At 35.7% G+C, this 16,414-nt stretch overlaps 1 protein-coding gene across 1 annotated transcript in view; it reads left to right on the forward strand.

Moving 5' to 3' along the window:
* CFTR (CF transmembrane conductance regulator) overlaps positions 1-16,414 on the forward strand; it is a 152,945-nt gene that overhangs the window by 115,976 nt on the left and 20,555 nt on the right. Inside the window, exon 22 of the mRNA XM_054692591.1 lies at positions 10,952-11,203. Within this exon, the coding sequence (XP_054548566.1) occupies positions 10,952-11,203 (252 nt within the window). The remainder of the gene's footprint in view (positions 1-10,951; positions 11,204-16,414) is intronic.

The raw sequence follows: 16,414 nt of genomic DNA on the forward strand, positions 1-16,414 counted from the left end.
TGACATTGTGTCTTTCATCTCCTGGCATAAAAGGACCTTTGCAAAGAACTATTAAGTCATAATACAGTCTTATTTTAAAAAGTATTTTCTTTTGTTTGATTATCAAAGTGATTATATTAGTTTTCATTTCTCTGCCAACTAGCACAGATGGGCATTTATATAATTGTTTATTCACGTCATATTGCTTTCACCCATGCAATTGACAATATTATACAGTAAGTGTATCATTGTCATCTTGGAGTATGTTGAGAGCAGGAGGGGAGATAGCTGTGCCCTCAAATTTTATGTTTATGTGATATTAACACTAAAGGTACTTGTAGTTCTGAAGTGAGAACAACTTATTTCACTTAACTGACTTGTTAACTGAATTAGAATAATTAGAACTAAGTATACAAAGCACAATGTTTTGTTTGACACTTTTACTTCTAAGTACAGGACTATTGAGGCAACAGTGTCTTTAGATTTGGAAAGAATATATCACTTTCCCATCTGACCTAATTTATACATGGGCAGACAATAATTAGCAAAAGTATGAAGTTATAAAGATGGCAATATGAATTTTCTTCACCACTCATTGATTGTTCACACCCAGGTGCCTAGCTTTGTTAGCTTTCAACTAGTAAAGGCATTATTTAGATGACAATACTTTCTCATTGTTATCTTGAATCACTTTGTATTTATGACCAACTATTGGCACACAACAATTGGCACTCAAAACTGGCCAGCAACTCTTTCATTACATTTTAGTAATTCTAAAATTTTAATTCTGGACCTCCCTGGTGGCGTAGCAGTTAAGTCTCAGTGCTGTTATGCTATTGTAGCTGTGTCCTGAGTTTGATTCCCGACCAAGTTGTTAACCCATATTGCACACAGCAGACCTCTCCAGTCATGCCCATTGCTCCCCTTAGCAGTGTATTTCAGTAGATCTGCCTGTTCTGCTTCCTGCTCTGTCTCTGATCAATCCTTTCACCCCCTACACCTCTGGCTTACACTCCAATTCTGTGCATAAATAAATAAAATGAATCTTTAAAATGAATTTAAAAAATTAAATTTTATTCTCTAGGATAGTTCTTTCCCACCTTTGTGTCTCTTCTCAGGTGCTCCCATAATTCTACCCTCTGCAATCTCAGCCAGTGATCTTGCTACATATGTCATAGAAAAAAGTAGGTGCAGCAGAAAGAAATCTCCCCATTTCTTTCAATCAGTTGTATCACCTGTTGTATCTCTACTTATATGTCCTGCCTGTCCCTCTGCCTTTCCTGTAGTATAAAGACCAGTAATATGCAGTTAACTCCTCTTTGTGAGATTTTCTCGCAAGAATAAAATACTTGTCCTTGATCTCCAACTAGCATCCCACTTTGTTGACCTTTTTGCAAAACTTCTTGAAAGAGTTCCTGTCTCCATTTTTTTTCTCCTTATTCTTTGTACAATCTCCTTTCTTCCTTTTTTAAAATTATTTTTGAGGTGATGGTTTACCATTATGCATGCATTTTAGGGGTGTAGTTTGGCACTTCTAAAGATATGTTTTCAGACTATGCCCATGACCAAAGTCCCAATAATCCTCCACCATAGTCCATTGGGCCCCTCTTCCTCTGCTGCCCACCCCTTACCTTCTCCTTCTGGTAAGCTCAGTTCTTCATTCATATTTCAAGGGTTTGTTTTGCCTGTTTCTTTGCTTTGTTTCTTTATATTCTACATATGAGTGAAATCATCCTGCATTTGTCTTTCTCCTTCTGACTTATTTCACTTAGCATAATCCCCACCATTTCCATCCATACTATCTCAAATAGCAGGATTTCATCTTTTTTTTATAGCTAAGTAGTTTTCCATTGTGTATATATAATACATCTTCTTTATCCACTTATCTATCCTACCACAACCTCCCTTACATTATTTCCATTAACCCATGACTCATGACTAACATCTTGCTAGAACCAATACGTGTGTCTCTTTCAACCTTCCAGCAGTATGCATGCCACAGACAGATTCTTCTTCTTGTGATGCTTTCCTCTTTTTTCCCTGATGTTACTTCTACCCTATCTTCCTCTACATCCTGTTCCTCTTTGCCTCTCCACTGACCCTTCACTTCTGGTAAATCTCTAAATATTAGCTATATTCTAGCCCTCTTTTGCTTGTACACTCTCCTATGTGTTATCTAATCTATGCTTCAAAAACCATCTCTCAGTGAATCTCTAGTTTACAACACTCACCTGCTTTCTAAACATATATCCAGCTATAAACTGGACATGTGTTTACAGAGCACAGTGACAGACTGTCTTTCAGTAAACTTGACATTTGTAAACCGTAAGTTCTTATCCAGAATATCCATAAAATACACATGGGGTATCAAGAAGCCATTAAAAGGAAACAGAGTTTCTATCCTAGCTAATTTGTCTAACTTTCTATAGCACAATGTTTTAAAAACTTATTTCTAATTCACTTTTTAATTTAACATAAATTGTGTGTATGACTGTTCCATTTCACTTGCCTTTGTCATACCACTCTGTACAGGTGATAAGAAGTATTAATTCCCTTGCACTCTATACCTCAAATACTAAATGAATTATAGTTATTGTTAAAGCTGTTTTTTTAGCCTTTTTATAGTAATGAAGTTGTATACTGATTTATTTTCTTCAGATTCACAACATGCTGACAATTTTTAGTACCATAAGGCTTTTCTTAACTACCTAAGCATTATGTATCTTAAATAGGTAATGCATGCCTAGATTTCTGCCTCCATAAATGAATGATGATTAAATAAGAGCTAGAAAGGTGAAAACGTGATGTTTTAAACAGTGACATTAAGTCATCTGGTGACTGAGAAATTGCCTGCACTTTTCCTCATAGTTTGAATGAGACAGTTGACCTTTCAAGAATTGTCTTCCACTTAGTGAACACAATTAAAAGATCTGAGCACAGATTATTCTGTTTCCTTAATTCTCTAACTTCAGTAATAGATAAACGATCTGTCTTTTCCTGTGTGTTCCTAAGAGCCCAAGAGGAAAGCATTTACCAGGATGAGCAGAGAAACTTGTGCATTTAGAGAAATCATAATTTAATTCTGATTATAAGTTTCTAAAGTGATCTTGCAAGATTGATGCAATCTGAGAAGAGTTTTTCTGTCAATAGAAACACCCTCTGTTTTCTCTTTGTCTTTTTATTGCCCATGTTTATTTTGGGTTCCAGTAAAGATCAAGTGACTGATTATACAACTACCAACAAGAAACCTGATGGGAGGAGAAAAGAGGAACCTGTCTTTTCTTCATTGCTCCTGATGCCTTATTATTTTTTGTTGGAAGTAGCTTTCTAATAGCCATCTTGATCTTGTCTTTCTTCCTATTTCCACAGGTCTTTGTGGTCTATTTCCCACTTATCACCTCTTGTCACAACACATCTTTCCATCCAGTCATTCTCTTTCTTTCCTATGGAGTGGCTTTCTACTTTATAATCTACTCTAGCTTTGCCACCAGAAAGTTAGGTGACCTTAAGTAAGTCATAACCACCTTGAGGCCTTCACTTTTCTTACTCGTAAAATGAAAGAGTTTGTGCAGAAAATTTCTAAGTTTCCTCTTTGCTCTGGCATTCTCTTCCGGACCCTTTTCAAATGAAAGATTTCATTTCTTGATTGGTATGTATGCAGACCTAATTTCAGAAATTACACATACGATCACTACTCCTGAATGTGAAATTCCAGTGATTACATTATTTACTACTGCAATTGTCAGAACTGAACAATGACTTTGAACTAATATGTTACTAGAACCAAGAGAGAGAAGGAAAGCACCATTAAAATGTTCTCTGGTCTTGAACTTCTAGGAGAGGATATGACAAACCTGAAGGATTTCTGGAATGTTAGAAAGATTGGGCAAATTGTTGAGCTTTGTGTCTGTCACAAAGCTCCTGGCATTTAGGTTTTCTCATGCACCCAGAAGGAATGGGATAGAACAGGAGTTCTCAACCTGGCAGCACATGAAGAAACTTTTTTTTAAAAACATTAAGATTATTCAAGGTCCTCGAAGACCCATTAAATCAGTTCTCTTGACTGGGGGCAGGATAACTGGGCATGATGTATATATATTTTAAAATGTTATCCAGACTTGAGATTCACTGGCTTAAGATGATCTCTAGGATTCATGACTCATGGCAGGCGTTTAGCCAGCTTTTTCTATGAAAGACAAGATAGGAACTATTTTTAGATTTTTGGGATTTATGATCTGTAGGACACCTACTCAGCTCAATCTTTGAGGGGTAAATATGATTGGATTTGTCCATGGAGTTATGGTTTTGTTGTCCTTCTGGTCTATGAGATAGAACTTACTTTGGAATTGGTAGGCATTGGCTAATGACTTTTGTCCTATGACTATAGGTATAGCTACATATATATAAATGGTTTTATATTTATATTATGTTCTTTAGGTTTCCTTTAATATTTTTCATGGCTATCACATAAACCCAGTTGCATTCACCAACCACTTGCTGGTAGTCTGTCATGTACTTTTTTTTTTTTTTAAGATTTATTTATCTATTTTATACAAGAACCAGGGTACAGGCCAGATGCGCAGGAGGGTGAGAGGATTCACAAGAGACAAAGCGGGGAACAGAACAGGCAGAGTGACAAAATACACTGCTGAGGGGAACAGCAGGCATGACAGGAGAGGTCTGGCATAACAGGAGAGGTCTGACGAGCCATATGGGACCCTCACCTGCCAGCCCGGATCGAACTGGCGCTGCAGGCTGTGGACAGCTTCATAGTGCGGCACTCAACCGCCTGTGCCACCAGGGGAGGCCCTGTCATGTACTTTTAAAAATATCACCAGAGAGAATGTAAGCAAGCTCCAGTTTGAGTAGTAGATTGAATGAGTGATGACAGCTCTTTCACATAGAAGAGTAAATTTGGTGTTTCTTTACCTGTTGGCACACTTAATGTCATGATCACTCAAGCTCTTCATTATTAACTGTAGGTACAAACACATTTCATACTTCCACACTTTTTTTTTTATATTTCCCATACAATTCCCACCCCCTTATTTTGACTCTACTCCCTGCCCCGCCCGCCCCCACCATAAGGTGTCTCTGTTTTATAGTTGCTTGTTGATTTTGATTTTTACTTTATTATAATTAGTCTTTAGAAAACCTAAATAAGGGACCAGGAAAAAGACTAATTATATTTCCACACTTTTTATGTAGGATATGCCTTTTGTCATTGGTTGTGCTGGATTTCCTTTCTCTTTTGTCATGAACACCATCTCTGTCACATTTGCAGTCAGAAAAAGTGACACTGACTTGCCACGTGATTTGCCACAGGTTAGAATTTGCCATAGATTTGTCATTTGTTTAGACACTAAGCTATAATAATTTAGAAAGACTTAGACGTTTTAATTCCATGTAATACTATAAAATACTGTGCACTTATACTACTTATAATATACAGAAATATGGCCCATAACTGACATTTTATGTTGAATGGCGTGTAAGTGATAAATGCAGAATGGGTTTCAAGATAATGTTTTTAGCATATCGTCTGCTTTCATAGTAGTCATTGTCTTGTAAATATGTGTGCAAGGTCTAAAGATTATGCTAATGACTCCATCTAGCCTTGGGCTTCCGTGAATACTACAGAACACTTATTTTGGGCCCTCCAGAAAGGATCTATGATTTAAAAAACTTTAATCCTACCTTTTATGCAGTTTACATTATGAAAATGTGATGTTTTTCACACTGTGTCAATTTTCCATATAATTCTATTCACATTTTTTGCAGTCTTCCTCTAACAACCAGTTATGAAATCTAACAACCAGTTATGAAATCTCTTTACAGTGTTGCCAGCTAGACCTCAGGCTTATGAAATATTTAGCATGACTTTGGGGTATCATGGCCCATAGCTTGATAGTTAATGCATAATATTAATAGCTTGGTTGCTAAATCACTGAAAGGATAAAAGGAAATGGAACAAATAGTTTTGTGAGTGAGAGGAATCTGGCTTCCTGACTTACTCTAAAAAAGGTCTTTTAAATTTTCTCTTCCCTCTTTGCCAACAAAAAGTGAAAAGGAAAATCAAGAATCATTTTCTTTTTCACGTAAGACAGGTCCCTTATTAGGTTGAATATAGCTGTGGAGCTTTTTGTTAACATCTAAAAGAATTTGTTCTTCTGAGGCTTATATTAGTAACTTTAGACATTATTACAGAGATAATGAGATTCAATTTTAAAGATCGTCTCAGTAGAAATTTTAGATCATAATAAATTTTTAAGTGATGAAACCAAAAATTTAAAGCAGATGATTATCAGGCAAAAATCTTACCTCATGTTGGCTAAACTCCAGTTTGACATAAGTGTGTACAAATTATATCATGTTTTCATCTTCTCATAAAGAATAGGTTCAGTACTTCCATGCCCAAGTCTCATATTGGCTTCAGCATTTACTTCTGAAAATCTAAAACAAAAGCTGGTGATGTCACAACAAAGACTTTCCTCTCTGAAGTCCAGCAGAGCTACCCCCTCACTGCTACTCTGGTAGCCCTTTTCTATCCGCAGAAGCAACAGCTTAAGGTTGAGCTTGCCAGTCTACCATCACTATGATGATTTCCAAGTTTGAATTTCTATCTTGCTTAATCTAGACAGGTGGACAATGGCGGTTTTTACATATCACCCAAAAATGGTTAGCAGACATTCTAAATCAGAGAAAGGATTGAGTTAGATTAAAATGTTCCATGAAAACAAATAGATGAGATTGAAAATAGTTTCCTCTGTTGCAACTTCCTTCTAATTCAAATAGCAATGCGTATTTTCAGGCTGAAAAGTGGAGAGGTAAAATTGCAGCCCGGATTACTCACGGCACCATCATTCTCATTGCCCAGATGCTGCTTTCTGCGTATGAGGTAGAAAGAACAGTGGATTCATTCATTATGAACAAAGATTTATTAAGGGAGGGACTTCATGTTGCTGAGTGCTAGATAAAAGATGTAAGGGTGATTACAAGAAATGGTTTAAATATATAACTGCAATAAGCAAAGTAGGTTTAACATGAAACACATGCTATGAAAGCTTCGGGTCCTCCCACCTGCATGGACACCTTTCAAGATGCTGGCCTTAATTTTATTTCCACAAATTTGCTCCTTTTTCTTGAGAAGAGTTCCTTGACTTATTTGCTTCAGGTTCTATAAATGCTGGCTCCACCCCTCATTGTATCTATGACTCCTTGTTTATGAAGTCAAATGTGCAAGAAGTATTACTTGACTTTTGTGATTTTTTGAACTTACTTTCTATTTGTACTTGTATTCTACTGCCTGGAAGAAACAATCTCAGGAAATTTTGAGATCTTGCTGGAAGTGAAATAAGTTCTGAGTGGAGATTGAAGAATTCTAAGGCACTGCGGGGAGGGAATATTTGGCCCTGGGTTGTCCCTTATCATGCTCACTACCTCTGAGGTATTGGTGTTTCTGTCTGAGTTTTAAAGGTATATACTCCAGGTAGACTGAGTTTTTGTTCTTCTTGCCCTGACCATGAGCTCTCTGTCAAGGCATAAAGTCCCTGAAGGATCAGAGAATTGGGATTACTTGACTTCCTTTCAAGGAAATACAGGGAACTCTGAAACTCTGTCAAGGTATCGGTGTCTGGACATGTCAAGTTACCATGTCATTACTGGTGCTTCCTTGCCACGCCAGGTGTTAGACGCTTCCCTAAGGCTGGCTCTACTGTGCAAATCTGGCTCTACTGTGCAAATCTACTTGAGGATAGAACTAGAGATCAATTGCAAGTCAGGACTCTTTTTAAAGAAACTAATGTCTAAGCACTCTTGTAACCCTCATTCATGAGTTGCATCGTGAGATAGGAGAGGAGCTGTTTCACGTCCATCATAATTCCTCTATGGCTGTTGTTTTACATAAGCATTGTGCTTTGAGTCCTTCAGTTTTAACTTTTGAAGCTGAAGAATCATTATTCATGTGTCTCAGATGTTTTATTTTATTTTTTTTTAAAGATTTATTTATTTATACAAGCACTGGGTAAAGTCAGAAGCGCAGGAGGGTGAGAGAATTCACCAGAGACAGAGCAGGGAGCAGAGCAGGCAGACTGATGAAATACACTGCTGAGGGGAGCAGTGGGCAGCAGGAGAGGTCTGCGCACCATGTGGGACCCTCACCTGGTGGCCGGGGATCGAACCGGCGCTGCAGAGGCTGCAGGCAGCTTCGCAACCCAGTGCTCAACCACTGTGCCACCAGGGAGGCCCCATGTCTCAAATGTTTTAAACTATAAATTTGTGACTCTAAAAGCCAATTTTTCAAACTTGTAGGGCCAAAATTGATTTTCTGTGCTCTGGCTTTGATGTAGCTTCTCTTTTGAGAAGCAGTGGTGGTAAAAAGTAAATGGAAGTACAGGTGTTAGTAAATTATGATGTTATTTGGCCACATCTTCTATTCAGGCATGGTCCTTCAGGGGCTGCAACATTTACCATAATGCAGTTATCTGTACTAGCCACCTTTTCTCCTTGTCAGAAAGTGTTCTAGCCCATTGAATTGAATGAATGTCTGCTCATATGCTATGGATGAGTGCCCACTGTGAAGATGAGTTTGTTCTTGGTCAGGGATATTTGATCATGCTGTGGGTAACTATAATAGTTTATCTTGAGGTCACTTTAAAAAACTATATGAAAGATGGCAAGTTGAAATTTTCAATTTCTAAATTTTTTAGGCATGTTTCATTTGATATTAGACGTTCTGGACTCACCTCAGTTATGACCGTTATGAATAGAGCATATGTGTTGCCATGCTCAAGCATAAATCCTCACACAAAGATTATATTCTGCCTTTCGATGCTGCCAAAATAGTGATTAGTGATTTTGAATGTCTGTATCTTCTAATAATACTACATATAATTTTGAATAATTTAGATAGCAATATTTAAATGATTGTTGTAAGTATGAAAATATGTAAAGGTTTTGTTGTTGTGTGTCTTTCCTGATACCGTGAAGCTCTTCTCAAAAACTAGTTTCTAATTCTTCACAGAATTTACATGCAGAAATATCAAGTTTCAACCTTATTTTATAAAGTCAAGCTACATTTCTGTATTTCTCTCAGTCACTTCAAGAGAATGATGTTATTCTAATGCAGGATAAATACCATGAGGTATTTTAAATGCAATTGAGCTATTTCTCTGGCAGTTTCATCTCAGTGGTAGTTACAATTCTAATTTATCTTGCAGACCTTAGGTAGACTAGCAGTTCTCTGTGAAAATTAATGACAGTGAAATGCAAGACTATACTTTAATTCAAAGTTAATAAAAAATAACTGAATCAGATTTAATAACCCTTGAAAGTCATCCATAATTTGGAATTTAAAATATTACATGTGGGAGCAATAGTGATTATGTGCCTTCAGTTTCCCTAGAGTTATTTATGATGAATGTGGGCTTTGGACATTTTACTCCCATTAACAGTGAGTTTGCCTTAAAAGGATTTTCTTCTTGAATAATTTTTTGAGATAATTCAAAGATATTTTCAAGATCAACACAGAACTACTAGGTAGAACAAAGAACTTCACAAATAGCAGGCCTGATCTGTGGCCTATGAAAACAAGCGGTACATATGAATGTATCTTTAGATAGAAATTTTGATATTCAATATAGAATAAATGTCTATACTTCTCTGATTCCTCTACCAGTCAGTCCATGCTAAAGATGAAGAGTATTTCCCAGTTCACCTTTTGATTAAAAAATAATAATAGGAGCAAATGCCACAAATGCTTTTTTTCTCACTTTTTTTTTTTTTTTTTGGAAATAATCATTCCTAGTAGTCTAAGCCTTAGCTAGAAATAAACTAAATAATATATTAACATTGTAAAGGAGATTACATTCTTGACTGAGTAAAGCCAGAATCAACAGTCACTAATAGAAAAAAAAAAAAAAAAAAACAACACAGCTATCACTTTCTGCTCAGTAAATAGTTAATAGCTGGGAAGAGAGGAGCCATAAAATCAGGTTATCTCTTAAAAATAGAAATTGAGTGAATTCAGAGTTTTCAACCCTTTCTGTTACTCATTTATTTTTCTGTTTATATGTAGCCATTCACATACTCATTCCTTTATTCATCTGTTGATTTCTTAAATATTTATTGGAGGCTGTGATATGCCGGGCTATTTTAAAAATCATATTCCAAATTCCAACATATCAAAATTATTTGGAAAAACATGTTTTTGTTAAATAATTTAAGTGCTTTAAAAATACTTGAGCTCTTTAATTTCTGTGTACATTAAAGATACTTTATTAAATATTACTTGAATAGATTTATAAAGCAGATGTATATTTAACTTGAATACAATCCTTAATGCAGTCACTTTTGTTCTGCAATGGGAATTGATCTTAAAGTCAGTTAGGCTAAAAAGGTAATTTCTTAACTAAAAATATATGCCAATGACTTAAATTTGTTTGAAGATTATTATGAAGTTACTCAATTTGCTAACCACCAAGGGTGTACTTATCATTCAGCTGACAGAGTATTGTATGGACTGACTAAGACAGTTTGAGAGAAAGGCAAGAAATTTCAGTAGTGATTCTGAGGTGTGGAACATTTTATTATAATATGCCAGATGTACAACATTGTGCAGTGCTACTCATAAGTAGAAAAAAATTTCTCCATGACGTCATCCATTCCCTTGTGTATGGTTTGATTATTTATGTGTGGCTTGCATAACTGAGACTTAAGTGATCACAAAAATAAACATGTCTGTACAGAGCCCATTTATATAAGTCCTAGCTAATTCTCTTTGGTTAAGCTTTTAATTATATCCAATTATTTCCTGTTAGTTCATTGGGAAACCTAACAAATAACCAAGTCACATCTTGGTTATATAGCTAGCATCACATCTTACAATTTATTCTTTAGAAAATATCAAACTAATTTTGACATTGCCTGCAGCTTTTAAATAAATAAAAATAAAATATTGTTATTTTTATTTCAGATGAGATCTGTTAGTCGAGTCTTCAAGTTTATTGATATGCAACCAGAAGAAGGTAGATCTACCAAGTCGATCAAACCATCCAAGGATGGCCCACTCTCAAAAGTTGTGATTATTGAGAATGAAAATGTGAAGAAAGATGATATCTGGCCCTCAGGGGGTCAAATGACTGTCAAAGACCTCACAGCAAAATACATAGATGGTGGGAATGCCATACTAGAGAACATTTCCTTCTCGATAAGTCCTGGCCAGAGGGTGAGATTGAAACACTGCTTGCTTTGTGAGGACTGTGTTCAGTAGGGGAAACCCAGTGGCCCAAGTCAGTGTGCTGGAATCCATTTGGAACACTATTATATAGACTAGGACCAATAATTGCATGCACATATTTTAAGTATTACCATTTGGAGTCACTAATTTTTCACATGAAATTTAAATTGCAGTCCTGAACCTTTAAAATAGGTCAATTTTTTTTTTTTTTTTCAAATATTAAATTTTATTTTTATATTCCCCCATACAATTGCAAACGCCCCATTCTGACCCCAATCCTTCCCCTCCCGCCCACCCCCAAAAAGTGTCTCTGGTTCATAGTTTTTGTTGATTTTGATTTTCACTTTCTTATATTCATTTTCCTGGTCCCTTATTTAAGTTTTCTAGATTCCTGCTATGAGTGAGACCATCTGGTATTTTTCTTTTTCTTTTTGGCTTATTTCACTGAGCATGATCCCTTCCAGTGCCATCCATGTTGCTGCAAATTGCATGTGTTTATCTTTTTTGAATGCTGAGTAATATTCCATGGTATATATGTACCACATCTTCTTGATCCAGTCATCTATTTTTGGGCATTTGGGTTGTTTCCAAAGCTTAGCTATTGTAAACAGTGCTGCTATAAACATAGGAGTGCAGGTGCTCTTTGGAATTGATGTTTCTGTGTCCTTTGGGTAAATACCTAGGAGTGGAATTGCTGGATCATATGGAAGCTCTATGTTTAGTAGGTCCAGAAATCTCCACACAGCTCTCCATAGTGGTTGGACCAGTTTGCACTCCCACCAACAGTGCACAAGAGTTCCTTTTTCTCCACATCCTCGCCAACATTTGTTGTTGCTAGTTTTTTTAATATGTGCCATTCTCACTGGTGTGAGATGGTATCTCATGGTAGTTTTGATTTGCATTTCCCTGATTACAAGTGATGTTGAACATTTTTTCATATGTCTGTTGGCCATTTGCATTTCCTCTTCAGAGAAGTTTCTTTTTAGCTCTTCTGCCCATTTTTTGACTGGATTATAAAATAGGTCAATTTTAAATGTGATTCTCTTTCCAGAATATCTAATTAATTATTAGGTGACCACTAAAGAAGTCATTAAATAAACCAAAATTATAGTATGTTTTAGATTTTGCATCTTGAAACTAACTTGCATTCGAGGTAAGAGAATTATTTTGTTGCTGACACCATCTAATATCTCACATTATGTTTGATGCATACTTTGTCAAACAAGTGATACATTTTTTCCTTAGCTTTTATTTATTTACTTATTTGTGGATTATTTAACTTTTTCCCAATAATATGCTAAGCAAAAATGATCTACTAAGCAATAATTTCAACATTTAAAAATTATAAATAATGTCTTTACACCATGCATCATTTTGAAGTGTTCCTTATGGATCCCAGCACTGGGCTGGACATAGTGAAGATACTAAAATGTACTGGTTCTGAAACTGATTCTTGGAGAAGGAGTCAGTGATTCTCCCTACTCTTTACGTTCTATAAGTGATTCTGCTCTATAAATGTAGACAGGATTATTATTTTGATTTCTTTTTCCTTTTTCCTTTCAAGGAAATAGAATATAAGATAGGGAATTCTTATGAAAGTTGAATTTAAAAAAAAATCATCTCTGGTTTAATTTCAATAGAATTTTTTTAACTGTTGAGACAATAGGCAATAATTTTTGTTAGGCCACCATCACTGTTAAAGGTATAAACTATTTCACTTGCATTTGACCATAAGTTTAAGAATATTTGATCATTTAAAGCATTGGAAAGTCTGTGATTTTTTTTTTTTTTCCTCCACTGTGAGATGATGGATGAGGTTGGACTCTTGGAAGCAATGCTCACTAGTGCGGGGGCCTTTCTAGGGTTGGTCTCTTCTGGAGTTTTTGCCCTTAGATTTGACCACACTGAGCCTCCAGTAGTTTGTCTATTAACAGCTTACATTTTCCTATCCTGGTTCTGGCTCATGGGTTTCGGCTCTGGTAAGTTATGATTCTGTTTATTTGCCTGTCTGTCTTTACATTCTGTGGAGAAACTTTGCCCTGTGACTTAATTTTTTCTGACAGAAATAAGAAGAATTTGATTTTTCAGTTTTCTTAGCTTTTTACCTTTTGGGACAGAATAATGTTCCTTACATGTCATTTGGACTAGAAACTGGAAGCCTGTTTTTCATCTTTTTATCTCTTTGTACCTAGTTTATAAAATGTTATGTATGTAAATGGATGAATGGCTTATCCTAATTCTAGGCGATATGCTTCCTTAAAGAAGAAATTGATTCTTAAAGTGTTCTTCTGGGAAGTTGAGTCTTAAAATGTTATTCTTTTAAAATGACATTTCTACTGCCTTGCCCTTAGGACCCATAACAATGTCTTGCAAATTGTAACATGATGCCCCAAACATGCTTCTTGCATAATGAGCTATGAAGTAAATTCAAGTTTGGTGTACTATTTCCAGGCCCAAAGCACTGTCAGCTCAGCTCAGAAGGTGATCTAATTCACCTTAAAAAAGAAAAAAAAAAAACATTGGAAAAGGGCTTAAATGGCCATTTTTTATTTTTAAATGGATTTCAAGGTGCTTGTTTATGTGGTCTGTCTGAGTCCTTTTGGGCTGCTGTAATGAAATATCATAGGCTACTAGCTAAGGTGACTGATAAACAATAGCAATTTATTTTTCACAAATCTGGGGACTGGGAAGTCCAAGATCATGGCAGTGACAGATTTGTAGTCTGGTAAAGGTCTGCTTCCTCAGAGATGCCTGTCTTCTTGCTTCAGCCTCATGGTGAAGGGGTCAGGGAACTTCTCTGAGTCCCCTTTCAGTGGGCACTGATTCCATCTGAGAGTGCTCTGCCTTATGACTTAGTTTCCCACAGACTCCACCTCCCAATACCAATACCATCACAATAGGGGGTTAGGATTTCAACACAGGAATTTGAGGGTATATAAATATTCAGCACAGATTATGGTGAAAAGATTAAAAAAAATATGCAATCTTCATATTAAAATATTTTGTCCATAGTGATTATTTATGGAAATGAGATTACATTACTTTATTAGCTATTAATGCATCTATTTACTTCACAGAACCTGTACTTGAAATTATATTTTCAATGCATAAGAAATGTAGTATTTTCACAACATTTACTTTAAAAACCCTTTTTTTTCCAATCCTAAATAGTTTTTCTTCAACTTTCTAAAATTCTTTTTGCTTAAATTTTAATGTCCAGATTGCTGTCCCCCAAATGAAATATCAATTCCTTTTTTTCCCTTTTATTTTTCTTCTGAAAATATCCACTGAGATTTTAATTTGGATCCAGGTTATTTATGATCAACATGGACTATCAAAATGCTTCAGTGACAAATTGTAGATATCACAATAGTGGGCAGTTCTGTGATTAAATGGATTTTTAATAGTACTTCAAGGTCTGTTCTTTTGGGTGAGCTTACCTGCCTTCTCCACTTGTATTGTTTTCAATATTCTGAGATCCCAGAAACAGTTCAAACAATATCAGGGATTCAGAACAAATTAACATAAGCACTTGAATACCTGTTTGATTTGTTAAACACATGTCCTCTATTGATAGAAATTGGTGTGAAGTAGCTATATCATTCAGTAAACTATACTTGGTTTATAAGGAACATATTCTCAAGGGCTATTTTTATTAATAATAAACAGATACACCAGAATATAAAAGATAAACATTTTATCACTTTGATAAATTCACTTAATTTAAATAAAATTTCATTTGAATTGGCATCTTGATTTCTGGAGGTCACAGCGAAATGAAAATAATTACAACAGGTTTCAATCTGTTGCAGTATTAAAATGATAAATAAGCACTTTGACAAGAATGTACTAAGAGTGTTCTATTCATGGTACAATGCAATTACAAGTAGCACCAAACTCAACACTGTTTAACTTTCCACATCATATTTTGATTTATCTTGATCCAGAATTCTCAGAGAGGAAGTACATTGAAGTTACTAGAAAACACTGATTTGGAATTAGGATTTATCTTAAAAGCTTATTTGTGGAAGTACTCTAGCCTTATTCAACAGACCACTGAGAAGTCTGGAAAAACAAATCCCAAAAAGAATTATTATGTGCCAACTGTATAAACAATAAGAAAACTTTATTAGGTACAAACCAGTAAGATTCCCTGCTGTTGAAAAGTGTCAGACATCATGCATTACCTGAAGTTTAATCATATAAGGAAATCAAAGCAATACTTAACATCTTTGAAGTTAAACAAAAGATTTACAAATTGCTTCTCAGCTGAGTCTTATTCCATCATAAAATCCAAGTCCGTTAAAAAGTTCAATATTTGCTTCTTAAGGAAAGGGAGCATGGTCATTTATTTATTTATTTTTTTAAAAGATTTATTTATTTATACAAGCACTGAGTACAGTCAGAAGTGCGGGAGGGTGAGAGAATTCACCAGAGCCAGAGCGGGGAACAGAACAGGCAGACTGATGAAATACACTGCTGAGGGGAACAGCAGGTGTGGCAGGAGAGGTCTGTGGAGCCATGTGGGACCCTCACCGTCAGCCGGGGATCGAACTGGCGCAGCTGGGCTGCGGGCAACTTCGTAGCCCAGCACTCAACTGCTGCGCCACCAGGGGAGGCCCAGCAGCATGGCCATTTAACCTAATCCTTTGGACCTTGGCTAATGATACAAATTTAGATCTCAAGCCACCTTTTTTTAATCATAAATTATTGATATGACTTTAAAGCAAATCACTTCTTCATTGAACTTCCCTTCTATTCTTCCTTTCCTTGTCTGCACAGTGCATATTCATATTGCGTCTATAAAGCTTTACTGTTATGTTTGAAAACCACAACATGTATGTATTTTTTGCAACATAAACTGATTCAGAAATGAAATTCCTCAAGATTTTTAAATTATGAGTTCATCTGATAATTGACCAAAATTTAGTTCTTTCTCACCTCCTTTCTTTCTTCCTTCCCTCCCCTTTTTTTCCTGTGGCCTTCCTTCCTTTTCATCATTCATACATCCAATCCATCCATCCATTTCTCCAGTCATACTTTTATTTGACCATTCCTCAATCAAAGCAAATATATTTTTTGAGAATTTTATATGTGCTGATCACTATTCTAAGTGCTGAGAATTCAATGGACAACAAAGTAGGCTACCCTGCTTTTGTTGAACGTATATTCTTGGAGTAAATATAAACAATAATCAAA

This window comes from Talpa occidentalis, unplaced genomic scaffold, assembly GCF_014898055.3.
Source record: "Talpa occidentalis isolate TD23 unplaced genomic scaffold, MPIMG_talOcc4v2.1, whole genome shotgun sequence".
NCBI classification, from domain to species: Eukaryota; Metazoa; Chordata; class Mammalia; order Eulipotyphla; family Talpidae; genus Talpa; species Talpa occidentalis.